Source organism: Pipistrellus hanaki, assembly GCF_964339955.1.
Source record: "Pipistrellus hanaki genome assembly, chromosome: 9".
Taxonomy (NCBI): domain Eukaryota; kingdom Metazoa; phylum Chordata; class Mammalia; order Chiroptera; family Vespertilionidae; genus Pipistrellus; species Pipistrellus hanaki.
Window position 1 is genome coordinate 65,681,769 of NC_140511.1, and position 26,045 is coordinate 65,707,813.

Sequence of the window (26,045 nt, forward strand, 5' to 3'; positions counted from 1 at the left end):
AGTATACATTAAAATCCCCATATATCATTTCCTACACCATAATTTTTTCATGGCGTTTCTCACTTCTGCATTCCTCAATGTATAGATCAGAGGGTTGAGCAAGGGTGTCCCAATTGTATAAAACACAGCCACCATCTTGTCTATTGGAAATGTGGTCAGTGGGCGGGTGTATATGAATATACATGGGCCAAAAAACATGACAACCACAATAAAGTGGGAGGTGCATGTAGAAAGGGCTTTTTGCCTTCCTTCTGCACTGTGGTTTCTCAGAGAGTACAAGATGACACCATAGGAGAGAAGCAGGATTATAAAGCTCACCATGCAAATGGCCCCACTATTAGAAACAACAAGCAAGTTTATCACATAAGTGTCCATGCAGGCAAGTTTCAACAAGGGCTGCAAGTCACAGAAGTAGTGGTCAATCACATTGGGGCCACAGAAAGGCAGTTGCAAAGCTAGTACTATCTGTGCTGAAGAGTGGATACAGGATCCCACCCACGCCAGAATCACCAGCACACCACAGACCCGATGGCTCATGATGGTGGTGTACTGCAAAGGCTTACAAATGGCAACGTAGCGGTCAAAGGCCATGAGGAGGAGCACAAAGATCTCCATGCAGCCAAAGAAATGGGCTGCAAAGACCTGAGTCATGCACTCATTGTAGGAGATGGTCTTCTTCTGAGAAAGGGAGTTCACAATCAATCTGGGGGCTGTGGTTGTAGAGTACCAGGCATCGGCAAAGGACAGATAGAACAGGAAGAAATACATGGGACTGTCAAGGGCCCTGCTTGTTTTGATAGTCACTACAATGAGGAAGTTCCCCATCAGTGTCGCAAGGTAAAGCATCAGGAAGACCCCAAATATTGCTTTCTGCTTTCCCGCATCCTGTGTCAACCCAAACAAAATGAACTCGATCACACTGTTATTCATCACCATACTAGTAGCTGAAGAAGGTAAGTTGCAATTGACAAAAGTTTAATCTGCAAAGAGAAGAAAAGTAGTGTCATGTCGAGAAGATTAGTGAGCTGAACTCTGGATTCCTTGTTTCTGCTCCATCCTGTTACCTCCAACTGCCTTTAATCCCCCTTGAACCTCTGTAAATCTGCGATGTCCAAGCCTCTCCCCGATCTACCTGTTGTTCACAAACTTATCACATTGGACCAAACTGTCTGCATTTGGGGAATAAAACAAATAAACATCCTTTAAAAAGTTTGATTCCTGAGAACTGCACAATTTGTACTTTCCTTGGGCAAGTGACTTAGTTACCTCTTTGAAATTTATCCTTCCTGTGAAAAAAATAGAGGGCGAATACTTGTCCAGCCTTATTCCAAGTTTTCCTAAAATTTAAAATGTAAATATAATATACCTATACACACACACACACACACATAAACATGCATATTTCATGAATTAATAGCAGTATATCTTATCTATGAGCTTTGAAATCTGATCAACACTATTCAAATATAATTATTTTTCAGTTCACTCATTTTTGTGTCCATTTTCCCAGAACTCTTTGGGACACTGGTCTTTTACTGATGCCTCTTGTGTAGAAGATGCCAGCTTCATTGACTGTCTTGATATAACAAATGTCTGGGCAATTCTTTGAAGATGGCATAATTTGGGAAACTTTTTTTTTCTGCTTTTTCTTTTCTTCTGTTAATCATCACCTTAGGATATTTTTTCCATTGATTTTTAAAGGGAGTGGAAGGGAGAAGGAGAGACGAGAGAGAAAACCATCAATGTGAGAGAGACACACATCCTGACCTGGGCCAGGGATCCAGCCCGTAACCTAGGTAGCAACCTAAGCACGTGCCCTTGACCAGAATAGAATCCAGGACCCTTCAGTCCACAGGCTGGTGCTTTATCCACTGAGCCAAATCAGCTAGGGTGGGGAACTACTTTTTATTTACTCTCTACTCTTAAACTTACCGCATTAAAATATTGAGTCTCTGCTGATGAATTTGACCTGTCATAAAATTTCTAATATGCCTATAATATAGTGTTTTTAATTTTGTATATTTTTCTTTACTCTGAATTTCCTTTGATAAAGAGTCCAGCCCTAGCTGGTTTGGCTCAGTGGCTCTGGCTTGTCACCTCTGTTCTTAAAGAAGTATCAGATTAGTTTCAGAGAGGCACAGCAAAATTACACTGTGTCCTCAATAGGGTCATCTGCTGTCATCATCAGTGCTGTTAAGAGTTCGTATTTCAGAGCAGTTTTAAGATTCACCGTAAAATTGAAAGAAAGCTATAGAGATTACCCATAAGGTCCCTGCCTCCACACACACATGACCCCCAAGCACACATCACTATCAACATCCCCACCAGAGTGCTGCATCTACTATAATTGATGGGTCTACCATGACACATCACAATCACCCAAAATCCATAGTTTATCTTGGGGCTTACCAGGGTGGTGTACATTCTGAGTCTAGATAAAAACAGAGCCATTTTTATATTCATAGAACATAGGACATAATTCCTTTCACACAATGCCTAATACTGATACTCGATAAAATCTAAATAAAATGTTTCACACAATTTAGTAGAAGGAAATAACACTTTGAGTGAGCTATCTTTGTGAGTTTTCAATGTCAGATGTATTAGCTCGTGCAAATCAGACAGTCAGACTGATATTTTTCATAAACGTCAGTATTAGTAATGGCCAATCCTAGAATTCTTTAAGCAAATCCTCACATGTGTCCTCTCTCTTTCTAAAGAGAAAGAAAAGACACAGGAAATATATAGTTTTAGATATGCCCTCTTCTCCTCACTCTCCCTGTCATCTCCTTCTTCTCACCTCTTCATCACTTCTTAAAAATTAAAGGCTTTAAAAATATAATGAATCGTGAATGTAATAAAAAGGTTATTATGGTTTTCAAATGCAGTGGCTGAAATACTGACCATGGCTTTCCGACCCTCTAACTCTTGATATCTCTTGCTCTTCCCTTTCTTCCCCCAGTATTTCTCCTTATGCATGTTTAATCCAAGCCTGACACTGCCCAGACCATCTTTTCTCTGAATTTTTTCTTTCCCACAGTGGCTAGTGGACCTTCCTCAGATATAACCTCCCTCTCCACAGCTACCAGTATGCAGAGTGCCTAGCTGAAATGCCATTTCCTGGTTTTACCAGTTGAATCACTTTCTTGCTAAAGACCTTCCAATGTTGAAATGTGTGTGTGTGTGTGTGTGTGTGTGTGTGTGTGTGTGTTGAATCATGTGACCCTAATTGTAGCCCTTCTCTCACTTTTGCTTTAATGTCTTTTGTTCATTGGATTTTACAATAGCCCATAAGACAAGTTCAAATTGTCCTATTTTGTGAACTTTGGACTAAGCTGGGAGGCAGAGGTTAGCAGACAGCAGTCAGAAAGGAGCCAGGATCAGAACTCAAGCCTCTGTGCTTCGTGACAATTCACTAACATCCTGCAAACTTCAGGACGGGGCAAAGAAATCGGCATTTTATATGTATATGTCAAAACTGATAGTGAGGAGGAGGGGATAGAGAGGTTAGAGAATGATGGCAGGGAACAGAGCCAAAGGGGGGAAATGTGCATGTGGGGAAACGAAGTAGGAAGGGGGAATTAAGGGCTGAGACAGAGGGAATAAAACCCACAGTGCAAAGTGAGTATAAACCCGTGTTAGAAATAAAGAGTAATTTGCCCTAGGATTTCACTAGACAATTTTGCTTTGCTCTCTCCCACTCCTCATATTACCCCTTTCTCCAACCAAAGAAAGAGGAGGTGATTTGGGGCTGTAAGTGGGGTGACAATGGGTCTTATACAGCCAGCATTAGTATCATTAATATTAGGATAATTGGCATCATAGTATTATAGAATCAGAATATTGATCATTAGTATCAATTGACATCATAGTATTATATTATAGAATCAGAGTATCGATCAGTATCAATGCTTACTGGTTGCCTATTATCAGTATGCACCTCTATGATTTTCCTGACTATGCTTTGCAAGTCAGAAATCTGCAGGTATAAGATACTATACCTCTACTCCCTTCGATGTACCCCTTTTTGCAGTAAGAATCGGGCCTCAGACAGTGTTGCCTCAAGCAGAAGCCAGTGAAAGCTGGGGAGCCCTGGCGTGTCAGAATCTTCTCATCACCATCGGGAACATATTCCTGGAACTCCAGGTTTTTCAGGAGACAGGACTGCATGATAACAGCTGCCCTAAAACCCAGTCCTGAGTGGGAAGCAAGACAAGGGAAATGGTGCAGTGGTGCTTGAAGACTCACCTTTAAAAAAAGATGATATCCAACAGAGGGCTCATAGTTTTCACTCTTCCAGTTCTGATCTATTTTACATGTGTTTGCAACATGCAAATTGTACTTCAAATGAATCTGCTTGGCTTTCTGTTGCAGGATCTATGGGCAGGGGATGTACTCCATGATGGCCAACCCTTTCTAAAAACGTGAATTAGGCTCTCCAAAAGGGTCTGGAATACCAGCAGAAAGTTTCTTACTTCTACTCTTGGAATTTCCTAGAACAAAAGGGAAATATCCCCTCTATTCTGTGGTAGAAACTTCTCTAAAGCCAGGTCTAGTGCTCCAAAACATTCCCCTGCAGAGCACATGAATTAAAGAATCCTTTTTCTTCCATCAGATATTTATAGGGATTTCATGAAAGTTCACAAATGCCAGCCTCTGGAGAGACGAGGACTCAACCCTTCCCATTCAAACCTGACCGATTGGCTCAGCGAGTTAATCAGCTCAATTAATCCTGGATCACAGCAAACCATGGGGCCAATTCATCCCAAACAAGATGGTCAGCAGGCAGATTCTGTCCTCAGAGCTCCCCTCCCTCCTAACTCTGCCCTAAGGGACTCTTCCCATTTCATTTATCAAATGCTCCACCCATGCAACCTGCTCTAAGGAAAAACCATGCTTTCTAAGTCACATGGAGGCAAAGACTTCTAAAAGTTCCCCAAAGGCTCTGTCCTTCAAGTCAATTTTTTTCTAATGGCAGACAAAGTTTTGAGCCTAGGTGAAGGTTCAAACAGATGAGATATAATTGACTTCTAGCTCCATCATTTGTTTCTTGACTTTAGTCAAGTTTCTTCTCCTAATTTCCTATTCTAGAAAATCACTAGATATAATAATTATGACAAATAATGATATTGATAAAATATAATATGAATAATTATAATGAAAACTATTAATTAAAAGTTCTATCATTTCTAAAATAATGTGAAGTAAGTAAATCAGCTGGTAAAGGAAGGAAGAAGAAAATAAAAAACTTTTTTTCACATATTTTTATTTATAAATTGATTTCTTAAGTATAATTTATATACAATAGATACACTATTTTAAAAGAATAGGAAATGAGTTTAGACAAATGTATACACTGTACACATGTATAACTGTCACCACATGGTAGGAGTTTATTGATTTCATTCTTCCATTCAAAAAAGCAGATTTTAGCTTTTTGTGTTCTCTTCATATTTATATATTTGTCTTCTGCTCTTTATTATTTGGATTTATTTTTTAATAGTCAAGGTTTTTATTTAGCACAATGCTAGTAGTTGCCATCTTACCTGTTTTCTGTTTTCTTAATTAAATTTATGGGGGTGATATTAGTTAATAAGGTTACATAGGTTTCTTTTTTATATACACATTATTTATTTTTTAACCAAATAAATGACATAATGAATTTTTATTTTTTATTTTTTTATTAAATTTATTGGGATGACATTGGTCAACATGATCATTTAGGTTTCAGGTGTAGGGTTCTCTGAATAAGATTATATAGGTTTCAAGTGTACATTTCTATGACACATTGTCTGTATATCACATTGTGTGCCCACCAATCAAAGCCAAATCATCTGTCACTACATATTTGACCTCCTTTACCCTTTACTACCCCGACCCTCTACCCTCTACTCTGGTAGCCACCATACTGTTGTTTGTGTCGATGAGTTTCAGTTTTATATCCCACGTGTGTGTAAAATCATATGGTTCTTAACTTTTTCTTATTTCACAGCATGATATTCCCAAGGTCCATCCATGTAAATGGCAGTATTTCATCTTTTCATTTGGTTTTATTATACACTTCCTTCTGAGGACATGCAGGCAGTCTGTTCCAAGCCTCCCCAGCTTCTGGTGGTATGTTGGCCACCTCTGGAGTTCCATGGCTTGTAGATTCATCACCCCAATTTCCACCTTCATCTTCAAATGGCATTCCCTTGTGTGCATGTGTCTCTGTGTCCAAATTTCCCCATTTATAAAGACACTGGTAATACTGGATTAGGACTCATCCCAATGACCTTTTCTTAAACTGATGGTCATATTCACCACCATTGGGAGTTGGACTTCAACATCTTTTGCAAGAATGCAATTCAATTCATAGCAAAAAGTACTCTTCAAAAATTCATAACTTCCCAATCCCACACTCCAGAGGTAACTGTTAGTCTCTTACATATTTTTCCAGGTTTTCCTATTTTTAAAAACTGGATCATTTCCCTCATTTCTAAAATTACAGCAATATAGCACAGATTTCAAATAAAATTCTAAATTGGAGCATTATCCAATTTATTTAGTTAATACATTTAAAATTAAGATGTACATTTATGATGTACAGTGTTTTATATTTTTACTTCTTACACATCCTCTGTTTGAATTATGTGTGATGAACTAGAGATGTTATAAAAATTATAAGCTCTGATTTGCAATTCCAGTTATCTATGACAACTATAAAATGGATAATGAAGTAATTATTAATTTCAATAGTTTAGGGTCCTAACAAAAGATAAACAACAAAAGAAGGGAGCTTTTTGCTATGCACACAGGAAAGAGTTAAGTCAGAAGAGTAAGCAAAATATCATAAGAGGGGAAACATGTATTGGTTCAGGGAAACATGGAGATGATCTCCATAAAAATTACACCATTATTAGATTAAAAAGTTGTAAGAGATAAAATTATGGACAATATTGGGCAACCATGGAAGCCAGCTCATGCAATTCTGTTTTTTATTTTTATTTTGGATAAGCAAAGAGGAGGTTTGGGAACATGAAAAAACAGGAAAGCAGGTCTTGATAAAATGTATGTATTGGGTCAGATCAACACTATCTCAGAGTTTTATCATTTAATTCAATCATTATATCCTAACACTCTTGGACTATTCTAACTCTCTCATCTGAGTGACATCCCAGTAGTAGAGAATGCTATTTTCCCTTCTTTACTTTTACCTGTTGAAATCTAAAACAGTTCAAAAATATTTGATGCTAAAAATCTTCCCTTTTTCCCCCAGATATACATCTCCCTCTGTTTCCTATTCACCTATATTACTGTGTGTCATTAAATAAATATTTAGTTGAATAACACAATTCTAGATTACACATTATTCTTGTATAATCTTATTACTCAAACAACTTTCACTTTTGTTATTTCATTTGACCTGCACATTATTTTGCAAGGTAAGTATGCCTTGTTCTTTCAATGTACAAAATTTGACTTGTGATACAGAAGGTTTTTCTAAGCATTCTAAAATTAGACTGGGATGCTACTAGATAGCCTCTGTCTCTAGCTTCCACCATTCATGTCACATAAAGCATCAAACCCCGATCACATAGATTGCACCCTAGAAAAGATAAAACCTGAGCTCTACTAGGAGGATGCCAATGGATGCCTAAATTTTCTATTCTGACTCCAAAATCAATTCTGTAAACTGCATAGTAAGGCAAATATCAAAGTAGAAAATAGATACTTAAATGACTAATAGTGAAGAAGAGGAAAGAGAAGAGAATGACACTGAAGTCAGAGCAGGGGAGAGGAGAGTGAGAGTGAGCAGACCCAAGGAAAGAAAAGTCAGGGGGTAAGATACAGAAAGACAGAGAGAGGGGAGAAGAGCAATATATATATATATTAGGGAGAATAGTTTGATCCAAAATTTCACCACAGAATTCTTTCTTCATGTCCCATTATAATATCACTAACCCAAAACCAAAGAAGGGGTATAGAAAGGGTTCCCAAAGATCTTGAAATCCCAGCTATGGAAAAAATACTGCCTTATCTTATACTCTGCCCAAAATCTCTTCAAGTGAGGGGGCTTCCCCCAAGACAGAAACTTCTGCCATTTTGGCCTCAGTGCCATGTACATTTTATTGGCCCTTCTGTGAGCAGAAATGCTTTTGAGAGTGCTGAAGCCAGGAAAGACTTAGGGACCTTGGGCCACTCAAATCCTTCATTGCTGGAAACACTCTCAGTAGCTCCATTCCACCTGCAAGTCACACTGAGTGTAGATGCCATCAGATCAGTCTTATCTTTCATTACAAACCACCATTATTCTATCCCACACTTTCCCCATGGCATTTTTCACTTCTTTATTTCTGAAGGTATAAATCAAAGGATTGAGCAAGGGCGTTAGGATGGTATAAAAAATTGCCACCATTTTGTCAGAGGAGAAAGCAGATGGAGGTCGGGCATACACAAATATGCATGGGACAAAGAACAAAACCACAACAGCAATGTGAGATCCGCAAGTGGAGAGACCTCTCCACTGCCCTTCAGCACTGTAGTTTCTCAGAGAGAACAAGATGACACCATAGGATACGAGCAGCAAAGAGAAGATGATGACGCAGATAAACCCACTGTTGGCCACCACCAAAAGGCCGAAAACATGAGTGTCAGTGCAGGCCAGCTCTAGCAATGGGTACAAGTCGCACATGAAGTGATCGATCACATTGGGGCCACAGAAGGGCAGCTGCAAAGTAAAGAGAATTTGTATCGTGGAATGCAGCAAGCCCCCTGTCCAGGCCACCCCCATCAGAATGCTGCACAGCCTCCAGTTCATGATAGAAGAGTAATGCAAGGGCTTGCAGATGGCCACATAGCGGTCATAGGCCATAACCATGAGGACAATCACCTCCACTCCGGCAAAGAAGTGTTCAGCAAAGAGCTGGGCCATGCAGCCTTCAAAGGAGATGGTCTTTCTCTCATAGAGAGAGTCCACAATCATCTTTGGGGCAATGACGGTGGAGAAGCAGGCATCCAGGAAAGCTAGGAAAGCCAAGAAGAAGTACATGGGGGAGCCCAGGAGTGCTGGGCTGCTGCTGATGGTCACCACAATTAGCAGGTTGCCCCCAACAGTTGCAAGGTAGCTGAACAAAAATATAACAAATACCATCTTCTGAACAATGGGATTCTGTGAAAGCCCCAGGAGGACGAACTCAGTTACAAAGCTTTGGTTTTTCATGATTTCCACAAGGAAAAGCTAAATGTTACCACCGTGAGTATATAAAAATATGCAATTATGAGAAAAAGAAAAGTTCACCTGGAATCATTTTATGATACCATCATAGCACAGTCCTCAAGTTGCCGCATCCATATGAAAAGCTGATGATGAGCGTCTGACGTAATTGAGAACACAAAATTAGAAATTGGTTAAAGGTGGTCATGGGAGGTCAGACAGAATTCAGCAGGAGATAAAGTATTAAATACTTCAAAATGGCCAGAGCTTTAATGTAGGAGAAGGGAAGTATTCACATATGGTAGGGATGAAACACAGTTTTTATCCCAACTGCCAACTCTGATCATTTAGAAGTGGTTTCTGGGAGTGAATTGTTGAGGAAGATTCTGAAGCCGCATCCAAATTCTGAGGATGGAGAACTGCAACTTATTGGCCATCAGGGATGACTTGCATGCCTCTCCTGATCAAAAAAAAATAAGTATCACATGATTTCACTCATTTGTAGAATATAATGAGCAGCATAAAATGATGAACAAAAACAGATCCAGAGACAGACATGCATCTATCAGACCATCAAACCTCAGAGAGAAAGTAGGAGAGGGAGGGAGTAAGGAAGATAGATCAACCAAAGGACTTGTATGCATGCATATAAGCCTAACCAATGGACACAGACACCAGGGGGGTGAGGGCATGAGTAGGGGGAAGGGGGGCAAAGGGAGAATAAGGACAAATATGTAATATCTTAATCAATAAAGAAAAAAGCGACTACCTGATCTACAAAGAGAAGAAATAACCCCCAGTTTACGAGGCACTGGAAAAAAATCATAGCTACATTTCCAATTATTTTTTTATTTATTTTCATTGTTGAGAGTATTACAGATGTCTTGAGCTTTAAGATTAATTAATTCATTCCCTAAGAGGGGAAAAAGATTTATGTAAAAGTTCCTAGTCTATACTTACATGTAACAAGTAAGCATGTATTGAGTTGTATTCTTTCTTTATTCATCATTTAAAATAAGAACAGATGTTTATGATTAATAATAATACCTGCTGAAGATTATTGCCATGGTGACTAAGTTAAATAATGTAAAGAAAACAACTATTTAGGAAATAGTGTTTAGGACAGTTCATGTTATATCTTACTACCACTATTTTACTGGTAGGCAATTCACACTTAAAGAGAAAAGGTCAAACAAATTACAGATGCTGGATCTGAAATTTAAACAGAATATCTGGTTCCAACACTTAAGTATTTTTAATGGATCAACAGAGAAAGGAGCAGTGAGTTTTCTTTTTAGCAAGAACTTAAGCAGAGCTGGCCTTTCTAATGTGTCCATCCACCCTTATAAATCAAAGCCTTCTGATTCCTTTGTTCATGTTTGAATAAGGACTCTTGATGAAGGACACAGAGTAAATGGTATAGATTCAGAAAGTAATGGTCCAATTACTACAGATAAAAACAGGCAACAACCACATAGGTAAGGAATAGAAACAGTATGTTGAATATGGCTAGAGTCCTGAGATTTTTTAATTATTTACTAATATAAATATTGTGTGGCCCAATCTGGTCAAGTACAATTTGTCATTTATATTACTTTATTGTAAGGATGTTCATCTATAACCTACCTGTTCATCTCACAGGATTATGATGAGAGTCAAATTTGCAAAATGTAAAAGTGCTTATAATAAATGCCCTCATGAATTGTAGTCACTATTCTCTCACTTAGCAAATCAGCCACCTTATCCAGCAAGTCATCCAGATAATTACTCCAACTTTTGACTTTGTTTTCCATAGCCAGACAACAGTTTCCAAAAATGATTGTGTCCTTACCTGTCCATATAACAGAAATTAGTCAAATGTTTATGTACATATACATATAATCTGTTAAACAGGTGAGTGAAATAATAATGTTTATTGTGAGAATTAAAAATAATTAAATTTTGGTGAAATCCACTTAGAGCTAACAAAAACAATTTATAATAAATATACAATTGTGTGTGCTAATATGCATCTTTATACTTACTTTTAAATGACCATCTCCATTATACTCCCAGTGTACTCGACATTCTTAAACAGAGCCTGTACTAGGAACACCATATTCAGCTACAAGATGTCACCAAGAAAACAAGAGTATAAAGCAAACCTATAAGGTCATTGGAAGCCAACAACCATTTATTAAAAAGTAAAGAATATCGGTATATTACCTAGCAGTTATCAGCTTATCTTAGAGTCAAAGCCGGAGAGACAATGAAATGGAACAAGTTAGAACACCAGCTCCAATAAACAAAACAGAAATAGACTCTTAGATATAGAGAATGAACGGAGGGTTGCCAGATAGGAGGGGAGCTGGGGACTGAGTGAAAAGGGTGAGGGGATTAAGAAGTACAAATTGGCAGTTATACAATAGTCATGGGGATGTAAAGTAGAGCATAGGGAATAGAGTCAATAATGTTGTAATAACGCCCTAGCTGGATGGATAGAGCATTGACCTGAGGACTGAAGGGTCCGAAGTTTGATTCCAGTCAAGAGCAGGTAACTCAGTTGCAGGTTTGATCCTTTGCCTGCAGAGGCAACCAATTGATGTGTTTCTCTCACATCGATGCTTCTCTCTCTCTGGCTCTCCCTTTCTTCCCACACTCTCAAAAAAAAAAAAGAAAGAAAGAAAGAAAGAAAGGTAAAGAAACCTCAATGGTTTAATATGGGATCATATCAAAATAATAATAATGATAATAATAATAATAATAATAATGTTGTAATAACTATGTATGGTGCCAGCGGGGGATCACTTCTAAGTTATATCAATGTCTAACCAGTGCCCTAGCTGGTTGGCTCAGGGGACACAGTGTCAGTCTACAGACTGAAGGGTCCCAGGTTTGATTCTGATTGAGGGTACATGCCTGGTTTGCGAGCTGAATCCTTAGTAGGAGACATGCAGGAAGCAGCTAGTCAATGATTCTCTCTCATCATTGATGTATTTATCTCTCTCTCCCTCTCCCTTTCTCTCTTGCACCATTTAAAAATATATTTTAAAATAATAATAATAATAATAATAATAATAATAATAATAAAGAAATATCTAACCACTATGTAGTACAAAACTAAAAATAATATTGAATGTCAATTGTGATAAAAAAATGTTTTAATTTCAAAAATAAAAAAAAGAACATCAGTTAAAGATTAGTACAGACATAGGTTTGAATCTAGGCCCTTCTACTTAGTTATATTGGGATGGAAAAGTTACTTAAACTTCTCAAAGACTTTAATTCTACTTCTGTAACTGGGTAAAATAACAATGTAAGGGTTACTATGAGAATCAGATAAGGCAATACACGTAAAAACCAATTAGAAGCACAGAGAAAAAATCACAATAGTGGGAACAAGCTCCTAAAGACATTGACACAACCAGAAATGACAATTGATATTTCTTCTTAATTCCTGCTTTACCATGACCAAGGCTGATAAGTATTTTTAACTCATCCTCTTATTTGTTTACAAGTATAAAATAGTTTTGGTAACAGTGTAGATGTGGTATTGTTTCAATGTGCAACACTTTTAAATGCCCAAAATAATCCCTGAATCAATTATTGTGGCCCTCAGACCCAATTTTTCACAGGTAGCTTCAATGAACAAAGAATATCAAATAGGGCCCTAACCTGTTTGGCTCAGTAGATAGAGCATCAGCCTGAGGACTGAAGGATCCCAGGTTCGATTCCAGTCAAGGGCATGTACCATGGTTGCAGGCACATCCCGAGAAGGGGGTGTAGAGGAGGCAGCTGGTTGATGTTTCTCTCTCATTGATGTTTCAAACTCTCTCTCCCTCTCCTTTCCTCTCTGTAAAAAAATCAATAAAATATATTTTTTAAAATCCAAATAGGGTGAGGAAGTAGAGAGGAAGACCAAGGCTCTATATTAATCTAATAATTAATTCATAGGCTCCTCACTTCCCTTATCTGGGGAGTTTCTAAGAGTAATACCCATTTAGAATTAAAACATTGCTTAGATATAAACAAATCAGCCCCCTCTTTTTTCAGATAAAAGGGATTTCCAAAGTTTGTGTTAAAACTTTGACAAAAGACCCTAGACCATTTGGCTCACTGTATAGAGCACATGTGTCAAACACAAGGCCCGCGGGCCAAATCCAGCCCGCCAGGCCTTGCAATGTGGCCCGCACCACGCTGTCATCACTGCACTCTGCTGTCAGTTTATGACATTGTCAGTTTATGACTGTTCAGTAAACCATTCGGCCCGCGATTTAGGTTGGATTTTAGATTTTGGCCCCTTCTCTGATTGAGTTCGACACCCCTAGAGTGTTGGCCTGTGAATTGAAGGATTCCAGGTTTGATTCCAGTCAAGGACATGTACCTGGTTGAATATCTCACATGATATTTCTCTCTGTTTTTCCCTCCCTCTTCCACTCTCTTTAAAAATTAATAAATAATATCCTCGGTGATGATTTAAAAATAATAATAATAAAAAGAGAATACGATATATCCTCACAGTTAATGATAACAAAATTCATGATTTTAAATAATTTAAAAGGTAACTGTTCTAAGTGTAATGTGTTGCCTGGACTGAACCCTAGAACAGAAAAGAGACAGCAGTAGAAAAATTAGTGACATTTAAACAGATATGATGTTTCATAAAGAGTAATATATCAATATTCATTTCATTGTTTTGACAAATATACTTATGGTAATGTAAGATGATATTATTAGGGGAAAACTAAGTGAGGAGTATACAGGAATTCTTTACTGTCTTGGAAACTTTTCTATTAATCTAAAATTTTGCCAAAATAAAATTTTAATTAAAAATAATACAATTGGTTAGTTTCTGCTATTGAAAAGCTAACAACTGCAGCCTCATCGTTTACATCAGCCATGTGTCACTGGAGAAGCCACTGAGCCTCAGCATCCTCCCCGTCAGATGGATATAACAACCTTTGTTCAAGCTGCCTGGCCCGCAAGAGTCAAATCAAACAATTCTGAGTGTGCTTTACAACATATAATTCAAAAGAACAATGTGAAATATTAATAGTAGCATTATTTTTAAACAGTGTCTACACATACACAAAGAACTGAAAACTTGAATCCATGATAAGGATAAAATGTTTTAAAATTATGTTTTTTTTAAATTATACTAGAGGCCTGGTGCATGGAAATTCATGCACTGGATGTGGGGAGCCCTCATCCCAGCCTGCCCCCTCTCACAGTCCAGGAGCCCTCAGGAGCAGGAGGTGACCCCGCAATCAAGGGAAGGTGATGCCCCCATCACATCTCTGCTGCTGCCACTACCAGCAGTGCAAACCTCTGCTGGCCTTGGTTACCTGAGCATCAGACGGTCCTGGGCAGCTGAGTAGCTGCCATCTGAGGCTTGCCTGTGCCTCATGCCAGCCCTGGGCAGCTGGGAAGCTGACATCCATCCAAAGCTTGCCTGCGCCTTGGGAGTTGACTGAGCAGTCACCATCTGAGGCTTGCCTGTGCCTCGGGCTGGCCCTGGACAGCTGGGAGGCTGAGGAGACTGGGGGACTCTGGAGGCAGGCACGCAGAGCCACTGGACCCACCTAAGGGCAGGCCCAGCTGTGCTGCGTGCCTGCCACCCCAGGCGGGGCTGAGAGGCCTGAGCGCCGCCATCTTGTCACTGTGGGTGCCACCATCTTTGTGAGGGCATGACAGTCAATTAGCATATTCCCTCTTCATTAGATAGGATTAATTCTAAAATTGCAATTAAACTACTTTGTGTAATCCTTTTGGAAATATTTTAGTAAATATTTTCAGGATCAAATACATATCTTTATTCCTTTTTCTAGAACCCAACACTAAAAAATTATTCTAAAAGTGAAATGAGGTGTTGTCATTTTACAGTGTAAGATGATGCATGTATTTTATGACAGCAAAAATTTAAAAATATCTACAATATTCAATAATAGGAAAATTTTATGTAAATCAGACTACTACAAATTAAGATGCTATGAATAAAATACTATAAATGATAGGACATAGATAGTAAAACAAACTTATATTAGGTGAGAAAAAAAATGCTGCTTATTTGCAAACATTTTAATATAATTTTAAAATCTAGAAAAGAATATATGAAAATATACTTATTTTCAATATTTATCTTTATATAATTATGAGTCAACACTAAAAATTAAGGTTAGAACCCACAACACCAGATTTTCCTTTATTAAAACCATTTTTTTAGAAGGGATATGGGCTTTGAGGATAATTTTATTATCTCCAGTATAACTAATTTTCATAGGTGTAACCAATAAGCTAACATAACATAAACTTTTATACTAAAAATTGTAAGCCAATGTAAATCTTTCATAAATAGCCATATCATTGGCCCAGCCCTTGCCATCCTTTATATTCACTTTGATACCAATTTGAAATTCATATACTGTTAGGGCTCATCTCAGCTCTTGGGGATAGGCTCAGCCCTTCCAGATTAGGCACCACTCTTCAGGGCTGGCTCAGACCTTTGGGACCAGGCTCAGCATTTCTGGCCTAGGCTAGACTCTTCAGAACTAGGGTCAGCCCTTTGGACTGGGCTCGCTCTTTGGGATTATATTCAGCTGTTAGTAGAAGGCTCGACTCTTAGGGCTAGCCTCGGCTATTCAGGACTAGTCTCTGCTCTTCAGGCTAGGCTGGGCTCCTGTGGGTCAGGCTCCATCTTTAGGACTAGGTTTGGCTCTTCTGGCCCAGGCTCCACCCTTAGGAACTATTCCAGCCCTTCTGGTTAGGCTTGGCTCTTTGGAATTAGGGTCAGTCTTTGGGGACTAGCTTGGGCTCTTTAGGGCTTTGTTGGGATCTTTGGAACTAGACTCAGGTCTTGAGAATCTGAGGTTCGCCTCTGAGGCTCCAAGACTAGGCAGACTTGAAGTTAGCATAAGTCTTTAAAATGTGACACTGAACATTGACACATCACTGGCTTTTTGCTTCTGTAGCCAGTAGCAAATTACAATGAGTCTAAAGGTTCTGAGACCGACTGGCCTGCAGGGAACATTCATTCTATCGACACCATCCCAACCCCCGCACCACCACCCCATTCCTTCTGCATTCCATCATGAGCCTATTCCTGTACACTAAAAGGTTGCAGGTTTGATGCCCACTCAGAGCACTTATGGAAGGCAACCAATTGATGTTTCCCCCTTCTCTCTCTCTCTCTCTCCATCTCTCTCTCATTTACAAAAATATATATATCTTCAAGTAAGGATTTAATAATATTTTCATCCTCCAAGCAATCATTTTTATCTACTTGGGGGAGATAATGACCCCATTTCAAATGCATGTGTTTAAATAACCTACTTATTTTTTAAAAGGGAGATAATATGGTTATTTAAACTTAGACCTAACTAAAATTCTACCTGTGCTCTAAACAACTACATAAATCGATATCCTGTTCTTCTCTTCTGTATCAACCAATTAATAAAAAGATTTTCATAATACTCATTGCTAACAAAATCATATTTTCCATTGATTTGTTTATTACCCATCTATTCCTCACTGGATTTAAGCTTCTGGCAAAATACAAGCCTTGCTTGTATTATTTTCTATTGTGTACCCAGCTCCCAGAACTCTCTGGCACATTATAGGCAATAAACAGTATTTTTCAGTAATGGAAATAAGTCAAAAGTTCTTACACTTAATTGATCATGGAGTCATTTTCTAAGTAATAAGTATTTACTAATACAATAGTAACACTATAGTGCTAATCAATATTAACACTATGGGATAACAGGAGCAGGAAAATTCCTATAAAGACAACATTGAGCTTTTCAAGGTGTTACCCTCAATCATGTCCCAGAAGTATTAAGTCTTCTCAATGATAAGTTGCTTATTTTTTTCTAAAAACATCTCTCTCACTTACATGTCACCTTCTTTAAAATCCAATCAATTGAATTTATTTCCTTGAGCTCATTACATCCCACATTTTATGAGGCCCATCAAGGGAAATACATCTATGGAAATGAGATCATATGATGACTTTTCCCTGACATGAGAGGAATTAAGACAGTACAAGTAACCTAGGAAGTGGAGGTCAAGGGAGAGCTGAAAGGAAGATTGTGGTCCCCAAAATAAGGAGAGAAAGTCTCAAGGAAAAATCTTCAAAATGTGGCCAGTGATCAGTTCTGTGTTTTGATATTTTCACATCATACTAGCAAGGACTATTGTTTAGTGGGGAGAACAGAGGAGGCAGAGTCTGAAAGAATGACTTTGTTGCTTAGCTTTATTGAGGTTCACTTTTTTTTCCTGTAAAATAAAAACCTATCTAATGAAAGTTATTTCTTCATTAAGGGAATGAAAGTATGTTTGCCTCATAGTTGGCCTTGAGCAATAGTTAGCTCACTCCCCTCACTTAATGCTTTCACTGAGTAAAAAGTCAAAATTATACACCAATAATGAACTATCAGAAAAAGAAATTAAGAAAGCAATTCCATTTTCTGTGGCGAACAACAACAACACAATAATAAAGTACCTAGGAATAAATTTAACCAAGGAGGTAAAAGACCTATACTTGGAAAACTATAAGACATAGAAAAGAGCAATTGAGGAAGATACAAATAAATAGGAACATCTATCATGTTCATGGATTGGATGAACTGACATAATTAAACTGTCCATACTACCAAAAGTTATCTATAGATTCAACACAATTTCTATTAAAATACCAATGACATATTTCACAGATCTAGAACAAATATTCCAAAAATTTATATGAAACAAAAGAAGACCCCAAATAGCCTCAGCAATCTTGAGAAAGAAGAACCAAGTTAGATGTGTCACAATATCTGATATGAAACTATACTACAAGGTCATTGTAATCAAAACGGCCTGGTACTGGCATAAGAACAGGCATATAGATCAATGGAACAGAACAGAGAGCCCAGAAGTAAACCAAGGCATGTATGGTCAATTAATATTGTCTAGGCTTTTTGCTAGGTGCTTTCAGTAACTTTTAAAGTACTTTACTAAGGTCTCAATGCTCATGTACATAGATCCAGGATATGAAATGGAACATAGACCCACATAAATCCCTAAATTGATGATTACCTAGAATATTTTTCTCCAGAGTCTCACTGTTACTTTTCTAAAGTCTTCGTACATGTGTTACTTAAATGAAATTGGCTTTTCCATAGAACTTTGATCCCAGGACTTTATTTATTTATTTGTTTATTTATTCATTTACTCACTTTTGTTGTTGTTGTTAATCTTTACCTGAGGATATTTTTAGGGAAAGGGAGGGAAGGGGAGAGAAAGAGAGAGAAACACCAATCTGACAGAGATACATGGATTGGTTACTTCCTACAAGTGCCCCAACTAGGGCCAGGGATTGAACCTGCAGCTCAGGAACATGCCTGTAACCAGGAATAGAAGTGGTGACCCTTCAGTGCCAGGGCCAACACTAACTACTTAGCAACACCTGCCAGGGCAGGACTTCTTTTATTTTTGCTTAGCTTCTTAGATGGAATATATGGGGAAGAGGACAGTTGATGAGTGAGAGAATCACTGCTGATTTTTCCCCTTTTTGGCACTATGTATCTACCAAAAGCAAAAAGAAATACCGCCCCCCCCCCCTTTTTTTCTATCAGAGCTCTGCAAAATTTGTTTTCTTTCACAATTTACAATAGACAAAAGCCCCCCTATTTATATACATCATCATGTTCTTGACATCTGAACAGCCTAAGTTACTCTCCTCTTCAACAAACTCCTCATGGCATTTTTCACCTCTGTGTTTCTCACTGTGTAAATGATAGGATTAAACATGGGAGTGAGGATTGCAAAAAACACAGTCACCAACTTGTCCACAGGGTAGGTGACCACAGGACGCATGTAGGTGAATATGCAAGGCACAAAAAAGAGTACAACTACGGTAAAGTGGGAGCCACACGTCGAGAGGGCTTTGAGCCGTCCTTCAGAGCCGTGGGATTTCAAGGAGCACAGGATGACTATGTAGGACATGAGCAGCATGGAAAAAATAAGCAAGCACATGGCCCCGCTGTTGGCTGCCACTACCATTCCGAGCCTATAGGTGTCGCTGCAAGCAAGTTTCAGCAGCGGAAAGAGATCGCACATGAAGTGGTCAATGACGTTGGGACCACAGAAGGGCAAGTTGAGCATGAAAAGAATCTGTACAGTGGCATGCAGTATCCCCCCGAGCCATGCCACCATCACCAGGAGGCGGCAGAGCCCCTGCCGCATGATGGTCATGTAGTGAAGGGGCTTGCAGATGGCCACATAGCGGTCATAGGCCATGACGATAAGGAGAATGATCTCTGATCCTCCCAGGAAGTGTTCCACAAAGAGCTGGGTCAGGCAGCTACCCAAGGAGATGGTTCTCCTCTGGTACAGCAGATCGATGATCATTTTAGGGGTGGTGACAGAGGTGTAGGAGGCATCTATGAAAGACAAGTAAGTGAGGAAGAAGTACATAGGAGCTGAAAGTGTAGGGCTGAGGGAGATGGTAATAACAATGAAGAGATTGGCCAGCACGGTAAATAGAAAAATGAACAAAAAGACAATGATGAGTATTTTCTGCAAGTATGGATTCTGTGTGAGTCCCAAGAGAATAAATTCAGTCACATTGTTGGTACGTGTAAGGTGATCCATTCATAAATTACCTGCAAAGAGATAAAGAATGATGCCTATTAATCTTATAGTACAGAAACAGGGTCGTTACTGTTATGGTGGAGCATACCCTCTGCACCCCTCACTCAACTTATTGTTTCAGTTCTTTCTCTCTTCCTCCATAAAGCTTTCTCTCTTCAGACACCTAGTATCTGTCACCTAAAAAGTATCTATAGGACAGGTTGGATGGGTAATTTGCTGAGAAAATAATGGGCTCTATACGTGCAATCTGGATTCTCCTCTGGTTCCAACTCAATGTGATTTTGCTAAGTCAGTTCAGTGCCCCGTGCTCCTCGGTCTTCCTCTATGTCTGTGACCTTACAAATTGTAACTCCCAGGTGTGTTTCGCAAGCTGTAAAGTGCTGCACATAAGTAAAGAATTATTTTCTCTTTGAGAATTTATGTTTGAACCCAAAGTTCTAACTATGGGGGGGGGGGGGAAACAGGGTCAATAAGCATCTATCACAGATAGGCAGTTTGGTGGAATGTATAAATGGCTGGAAGATACACTCTCCCTGGTATCAGAAATTACACATACACTATTCATGTATGTTTCCTCATTGTGCCTGTATGGTGCCTGGCATAGTTTCTGCCTGGCATGATACCTATTGGGTGATGAACGGATGTGTGGTAAATTGCCACCTTCTTTCTTCTCCGTGTGTAAGAATATGCATGCTCCTGAGCACAGAAGAAAACTAGGCATTCAAGGCTCCCATTCTCCTGCTCTATCATTGCTCTCTACTTTATGAGAAACATAAATGAGCTTTCCAATGAAAGCTGCAGTCCAGCTTAACAGCTTCTGGTTCGTTTTATAAAGTAAGTATGAAAATATTAATTGCCTCTGGGAAGGAGTATATCCCTGGGTCGTTTTACCTTCAAGGTAATTATAGTGTTTGCTAATTAAATTTTTATTCTTTAAAACGCTGTTTACATACAATTTTAACATAGTTACAGTCAGTAAATATGCAGCTTCAGTAGACTTGGGTGGGGGGGGGGGGGGAAACAACCCTTGGATAGGTGTTCAGTATATGAGAATCTATCAGCAAAGGAAGCCCTTATTTTCAAAGTAAATAAAACACAAACATTTATTTAATGCAAAGAATAGAAATAGTCTGCTGACTAAGACAAAGTATTATACATATACACTCACAGCATATAAAATCTATTATTTACTGTAAGTACTTAATACACTTTTACTCATTCAACAAATATTTATTAGACAATTACTATTATATATTAATTGTATGTTCATTTGTTCACACATAAAAGTGTCCCTGTCACATGTCTTTTGTAATCCCTCCCAACTTTTCATTACCGAAATTAGCAGAATATCCATCCATTACATGAATGATTCTCCATATTCCTTTAAGCTTCTGCCATATGCATTTTCATGCTTTATTCTCCCATCCTCCCAAAACACGCATTACAGGAAGATATTCCATTACTAATTGAATGAGGAAATCTGGGAACATAAATTTCCCAAAAGAAAGAAAGTAGAAAATATAATAAAATGTGATATATATATATATATAGATATATATATATCCTTTTAAAGGGAAATAGAGAGCCTTATTCTATAACTACCCAAAATGAAAATCTTATACATATGTGAAACAAAATACAGTAGCCTCATTGAATTCCCTTATTCTGAGATGGACTCCCCAACAGATCAGAAAAGAATATGGTGCACATAGTAAAAATAGATATAATTAATAAAAGTGATTTAGAAATGACTATGAAGAAATAGAAATTACTGTCTTTTTTTATTTATTCTTACAAAATTCTTTCTATGAAGAAAAAACCTAAAAGAAAGTATTTTAAAAAGAAAGATCATTCAGTACAAATATGTTCAACACAATTATTAAGAGCTATAGAAAATTAGAAACTGCAAAATTAGAGACATTAGAGAAAGAATAAGTAAAATATAGTACATCTCTTTGAATAATGTATAGTTTTTAAAAGAGATGTTTTTAATTGTGCAATATCATAGAAAAATTCTTAGGTTGTAACATTAAGTGGGGAAATTTTGGGTGAAATTTTGAATATATAATGTGATTCTAAGTAACTTAAATATATATCAATTTTTTAAAAAATACTTTTAGTTCTAAATTTGTCATATTGTACTTACTTATATCTTTCCTGATGCCTGGCATGCTGAAAAATATATTTAAATCTCATATTTGGTGAGGATACGGGTGAGTATATGATTTCTAAGATCCGTTTAAACCTGAAATTCTATAATTATGTAATTTCCGGGTGGGGAAGCAGAATCTCACCTATGAACTTGTCTGGCATAGCTCTGTGGCCAGGGCGTCAGGTAGCTGCTAGATCACCAAGAAAGAAGGAAAGATGTAAGCTTAACAATGCCAACTAGCTCAGCTACAGTAAGTGTGCCTGTTGACTTAATAATGACCTTTGGAGAAGACCTTCCTCTTGAACCTCATAGAAGTGCTACCACACATCCTGTTTGTAGGCAAATCCTGTGATGTTTTTAGTGATGGCTAATTGGACCTCATGGGTATTTCATCAGCATATCTTGCCAACAACCCAATTATTTCACATAACTTAAGTGACCTTTGAGAACTTTGATAGCATTCACTTTTAATGTGTATTACCATAGATGAAATAAGGAAATCCAATGTCTTTTTAACCCAATGTTTTCTCTCTTGCAAACATGGTTGCTTTGGTCTCTGGCTTGCCCTTGCATTGATATCATCTAAACATTTTGGAGAATTAATAAAGAAGCTATCAAATAAGGTATAGTTGTAGTATTATCACAACCAGGTAAAATCCACTTGGTCTGCGGACTGAAAGGTCCCGGGTTCGATTCCGGTCAAGGGCATGTACTTTGGTTGCGGCCACATCCCCGGTAGGGGGTGTGCAAGAGGCAACTGGTCGATGTTTCTCTCTCATCGATGTTTCTAGCTCTCTATCTCTCTCCCTTTCTCTTTGTAAAAAATCAATAAAATATATTTAAAAATAAAAAATTACTCCCTTATTTCTCAGAACCCTTTATTTGTTCATTCATCCACTGATTTATTTGCTTTATGTCCAAACCTTCATTGATTTCCCTGCTAATTCAATAACCATTTCTTAAAAAAAAAAAAATCTTTTACTGATTTTAGAGATGAAGAGAGAGAGAGAAACATCAATAATGAGAGAGAATCATTGATCAGCTGCCTCCCATATGCCCCACACTCGGGATTGAGCCCGCAACCTGGGCATGTGTCCTGACCAGGAATTAAACTGTGACCTCCTGGTTCATAGGTTGATGCTCAACTACTAAGCCACAAAGGCTGGGCTCAATAATCATTTCTTAAGCCCCTAATTTGTGGGAGGAACTGAAATGGGTTCTACAAAGAAGGATGCAGAGACATCAGAGACCACCTTGTGTATGATATGAACAACCAAAACCAACATTCCAAGGAAAAAGAGAGAAGACTTTAACAGTGTCAGAGTGATGCACTCTGTCACTCTGTAGAAAGGCCACATAACCAAATGCAGATGCCCAGGATGGCGTAGCACTGCACCATGTCCTTGGTACTGGCATGCTGCCTTAGGCACTTCAACATTTTGCATGGCAGATAAAACGAACACAGAGATTAGTATTCTAAATGCCTAATCTTGAAAGAGCCATCTGAGTTTCCTAAAACTATTGGAAGCAAAAGACTATCTCTGTGTAAAGAGATGAAGACTTTGGAAGCAATGAGGCTCCAATTACTTTCTATGTTTTATCAACTAAGATCATCTCCACTCTTTGAGAGAGAGAACTCCTTTAGGTTTGATTGCTCTCAAATGTGACACCAGAAGGCACAACTTCTTACCAATAACCATAATGTTTACAGAAAAATCAGAAATGCATTCATTATGTAAAATAAAACAATCTATTCCCAAAATGTTTAGCATTTATTGTACTTTCTTAAAGTGTACCCAGAGAGTTAACTTAATGTAGACAGACCCTGAGGCTCAGTGGGATACATGTGACTTAAATCTGCATTTCAACCACTGGAGGAGCATAATTTATCTAGAGGTACAGAATGGGGTTCAACAATTTTATTTTTCAGTCCAATATTTGATCATAATATACAAAATCAACCACATGCTACCAACAAAGTGTGAAATTAACAAGGTTCATTTCTATAGATTTAGCCTCAGCTATGAATACATGCTTAAATTTTTATTTTTTATTAAATTTATTGGGATGACATTGGTTAATAAAATTATATAGGTTTAAAGTGCACATTTCTATAATACAATCATCAGAATATTGCACTGTGTACCCACCATCCAAAGTCAAATCTTCTCTCATCACCATGAGCCCTCTTTAGCCTTTACTCTTCCCCACCCACCTTCCTCCTGCTCAGTACAGTTACCACCATGCTGTTATCTGTGTCTGTGAGGTTTTTGTTTGTTTGTTTTTCATTTGTTCATTTGTTGCTTTCAGTTTTATATATGCTTCTTAACTTTTTCTGTCTGACTTTTTTCACTAGCATGCTCTGAAATGTTAAAGTAATTTGGTAAACACATTTATTTTTACTGTTATATTATCAATTTTTTAACTATCTCAATTTTAAATTTTACTCTCCTGGATTAAAAGGGACCAAGTTTTAAGTGGTCACATTTCTATATAGCATGGAGATACCATATTCCACAAACAAGAATCTGAAATAAAGCAAAAAAAAATGTTGTCCACTAAAGAATCTTACAGGATTAATTCCCTTATGCAATTCTCTTGCTCTCTAAGGGCAATAACATATTCCACTTAGATAAAGATTAATATATATGACTGTTTCACAATAATTAGGCTGAATAACTCAAAAGAAATAATTTCTTTAAATGTAATCACTGATAATGAAAGTATTTCTTGGTTCTGTGAAAGCATAAACATCATGTTCTATATGAGGGACACAGTCCACTTCTCACTAAGGCCACATAGTTATTCCAAACTTTCCTCATGGCATTTTTCATTTCTGCATTTCTCAGGGTATAGATTATGGGGTTCAACATGGGAGTTATGAAAGTTAGAACCACAGTCATGGATTTATCAATGGGAAAGGTGGAATTGGGCCTTGCATACAGGAAGATACAAGGGACAAAGAATAAAATGACCACAGTTATATGGGATGCACAAGTGTAGAAGGCTTTGCGTTTTCCTTCCAAACCATGTGTCTTAAGGGAGTGTAATATGACCCCATAGGAAATTAAGAGAAGGAAGAAGGTGACAGTGCAGATTGCTCCTCCATTAGCTATCATAGAAAGTCCAACGAGGTAGGTATTGGTGCAAGCAAGTTTCAATAAGGGATACATATCACACACAAAGTTGTCAATGACATTGGGGCCACAGAAAGGGAGCTGATAAATAAAGAGAAATTGAACCAACGAGTGCAGAAAGCCTCCAGTCCAGGCCATCAACAGCATGAGCACACATACCCGCCGATTCATGATGATCAAATAATGAAGAGGTTTGCATATGGCTACATATCGGTCATAGGCCATCACCACCAGAAGAATGACTTCAGCACCAGCAAAGAAATGATCTATAAAGACTTGAGTCATACACGCCTGGAAGGAAATAGTTTTTTTCTCATAGAGCAAGTCTACAATCATTTTGGGAGCAATGGCAGTAGAATAGACAGTATCTATAAATGATAAGTAAGCCAAGAAAAAGTACATGGGGGAACCCAGCGATGGGCTGGACATGATGGTCACCATGATAAGCAGATTGCCCATTACAGTCACAATGTAGATGAGTAAGAATGCAACAAATAGAACTTTTTGCCCCTCAGGGCTTTGTGTAAGCCCCAGGAGAATAAACTCAGTCACATTGTTCCTACTTCCCATGTGTTCTTCTGAAAATGTGGACCTCAGGTGTCAGAGACTGCAAAGAAAAGGGCCAATAATGAATTTAAGAGGATCACAAGCTTTATGTTAAAAAATGGAATGCCTTATTCAACAATTTTTGTTCCATGGAGCCTCACACAGGGTAACTCTTTCGAAAATGAGAGTTTGGAATCTCCTCCCACAATTACTATATTCATTTTCATTTCAGCAACATTTCATTTCTTGCTTCAACTACAATGATGAGAATTCAGAATTCTAACTTGCAGGCAAATGTGCATGGGCATATCAGTGACATGATCTACTGAGCAATAGGAAAGCTGCTTTCTTCAGAATATCTCTCACAAAGACTAAATTTTTTTTAAAGCCTACAGCATCCAGT

At 38.0% G+C, this 26,045-nt stretch overlaps 3 protein-coding genes across 4 annotated transcripts; all 3 read right to left on the reverse strand.

Annotated features, from left to right (window-relative positions):
* Nucleotides 1-24: 24 nt before the first annotated feature.
* Nucleotides 25-25,666, reverse strand: LOC311628072 (olfactory receptor 4C11-like; the record flags this gene model as incomplete). Of its 2 annotated transcripts, XM_084894950.1 has the most annotated exons (2): nt 25-642; nt 25,373-25,666. In XM_084894950.1, the coding sequence occupies 2 exons, from the start codon at nt 25,664-25,666 to the stop codon at nt 25-27; spliced, it is 912 nt and encodes a 303-aa protein (XP_084751076.1). The 2 variants fall into 2 exon arrangements, with proteins under 2 accessions (XP_084751076.1, XP_084751075.1); XM_084894949.1 differs by lacking the exon at nt 25,373-25,666 and having other exon boundaries at nt 25-936.
* Nucleotides 8,267-9,202, reverse strand: LOC311628055 (olfactory receptor 4C15-like; the record flags this gene model as incomplete). Its single annotated transcript, XM_084894932.1, has 1 exon — nt 8,267-9,202. The coding sequence occupies one exon, from the start codon at nt 9,200-9,202 to the stop codon at nt 8,267-8,269; it is 936 nt and encodes a 311-aa protein (XP_084751058.1).
* LOC311628070 (olfactory receptor 4C3D-like) lies at nt 18,881-19,807 on the reverse strand (the record flags this gene model as incomplete). The annotated part of the gene is made up of 1 exon (XM_084894947.1): nt 18,881-19,807. The coding sequence occupies one exon, from the start codon at nt 19,805-19,807 to the stop codon at nt 18,881-18,883; it is 927 nt and encodes a 308-aa protein (XP_084751073.1).
* Nucleotides 25,667-26,045: the final 379 nt, after the last annotated feature.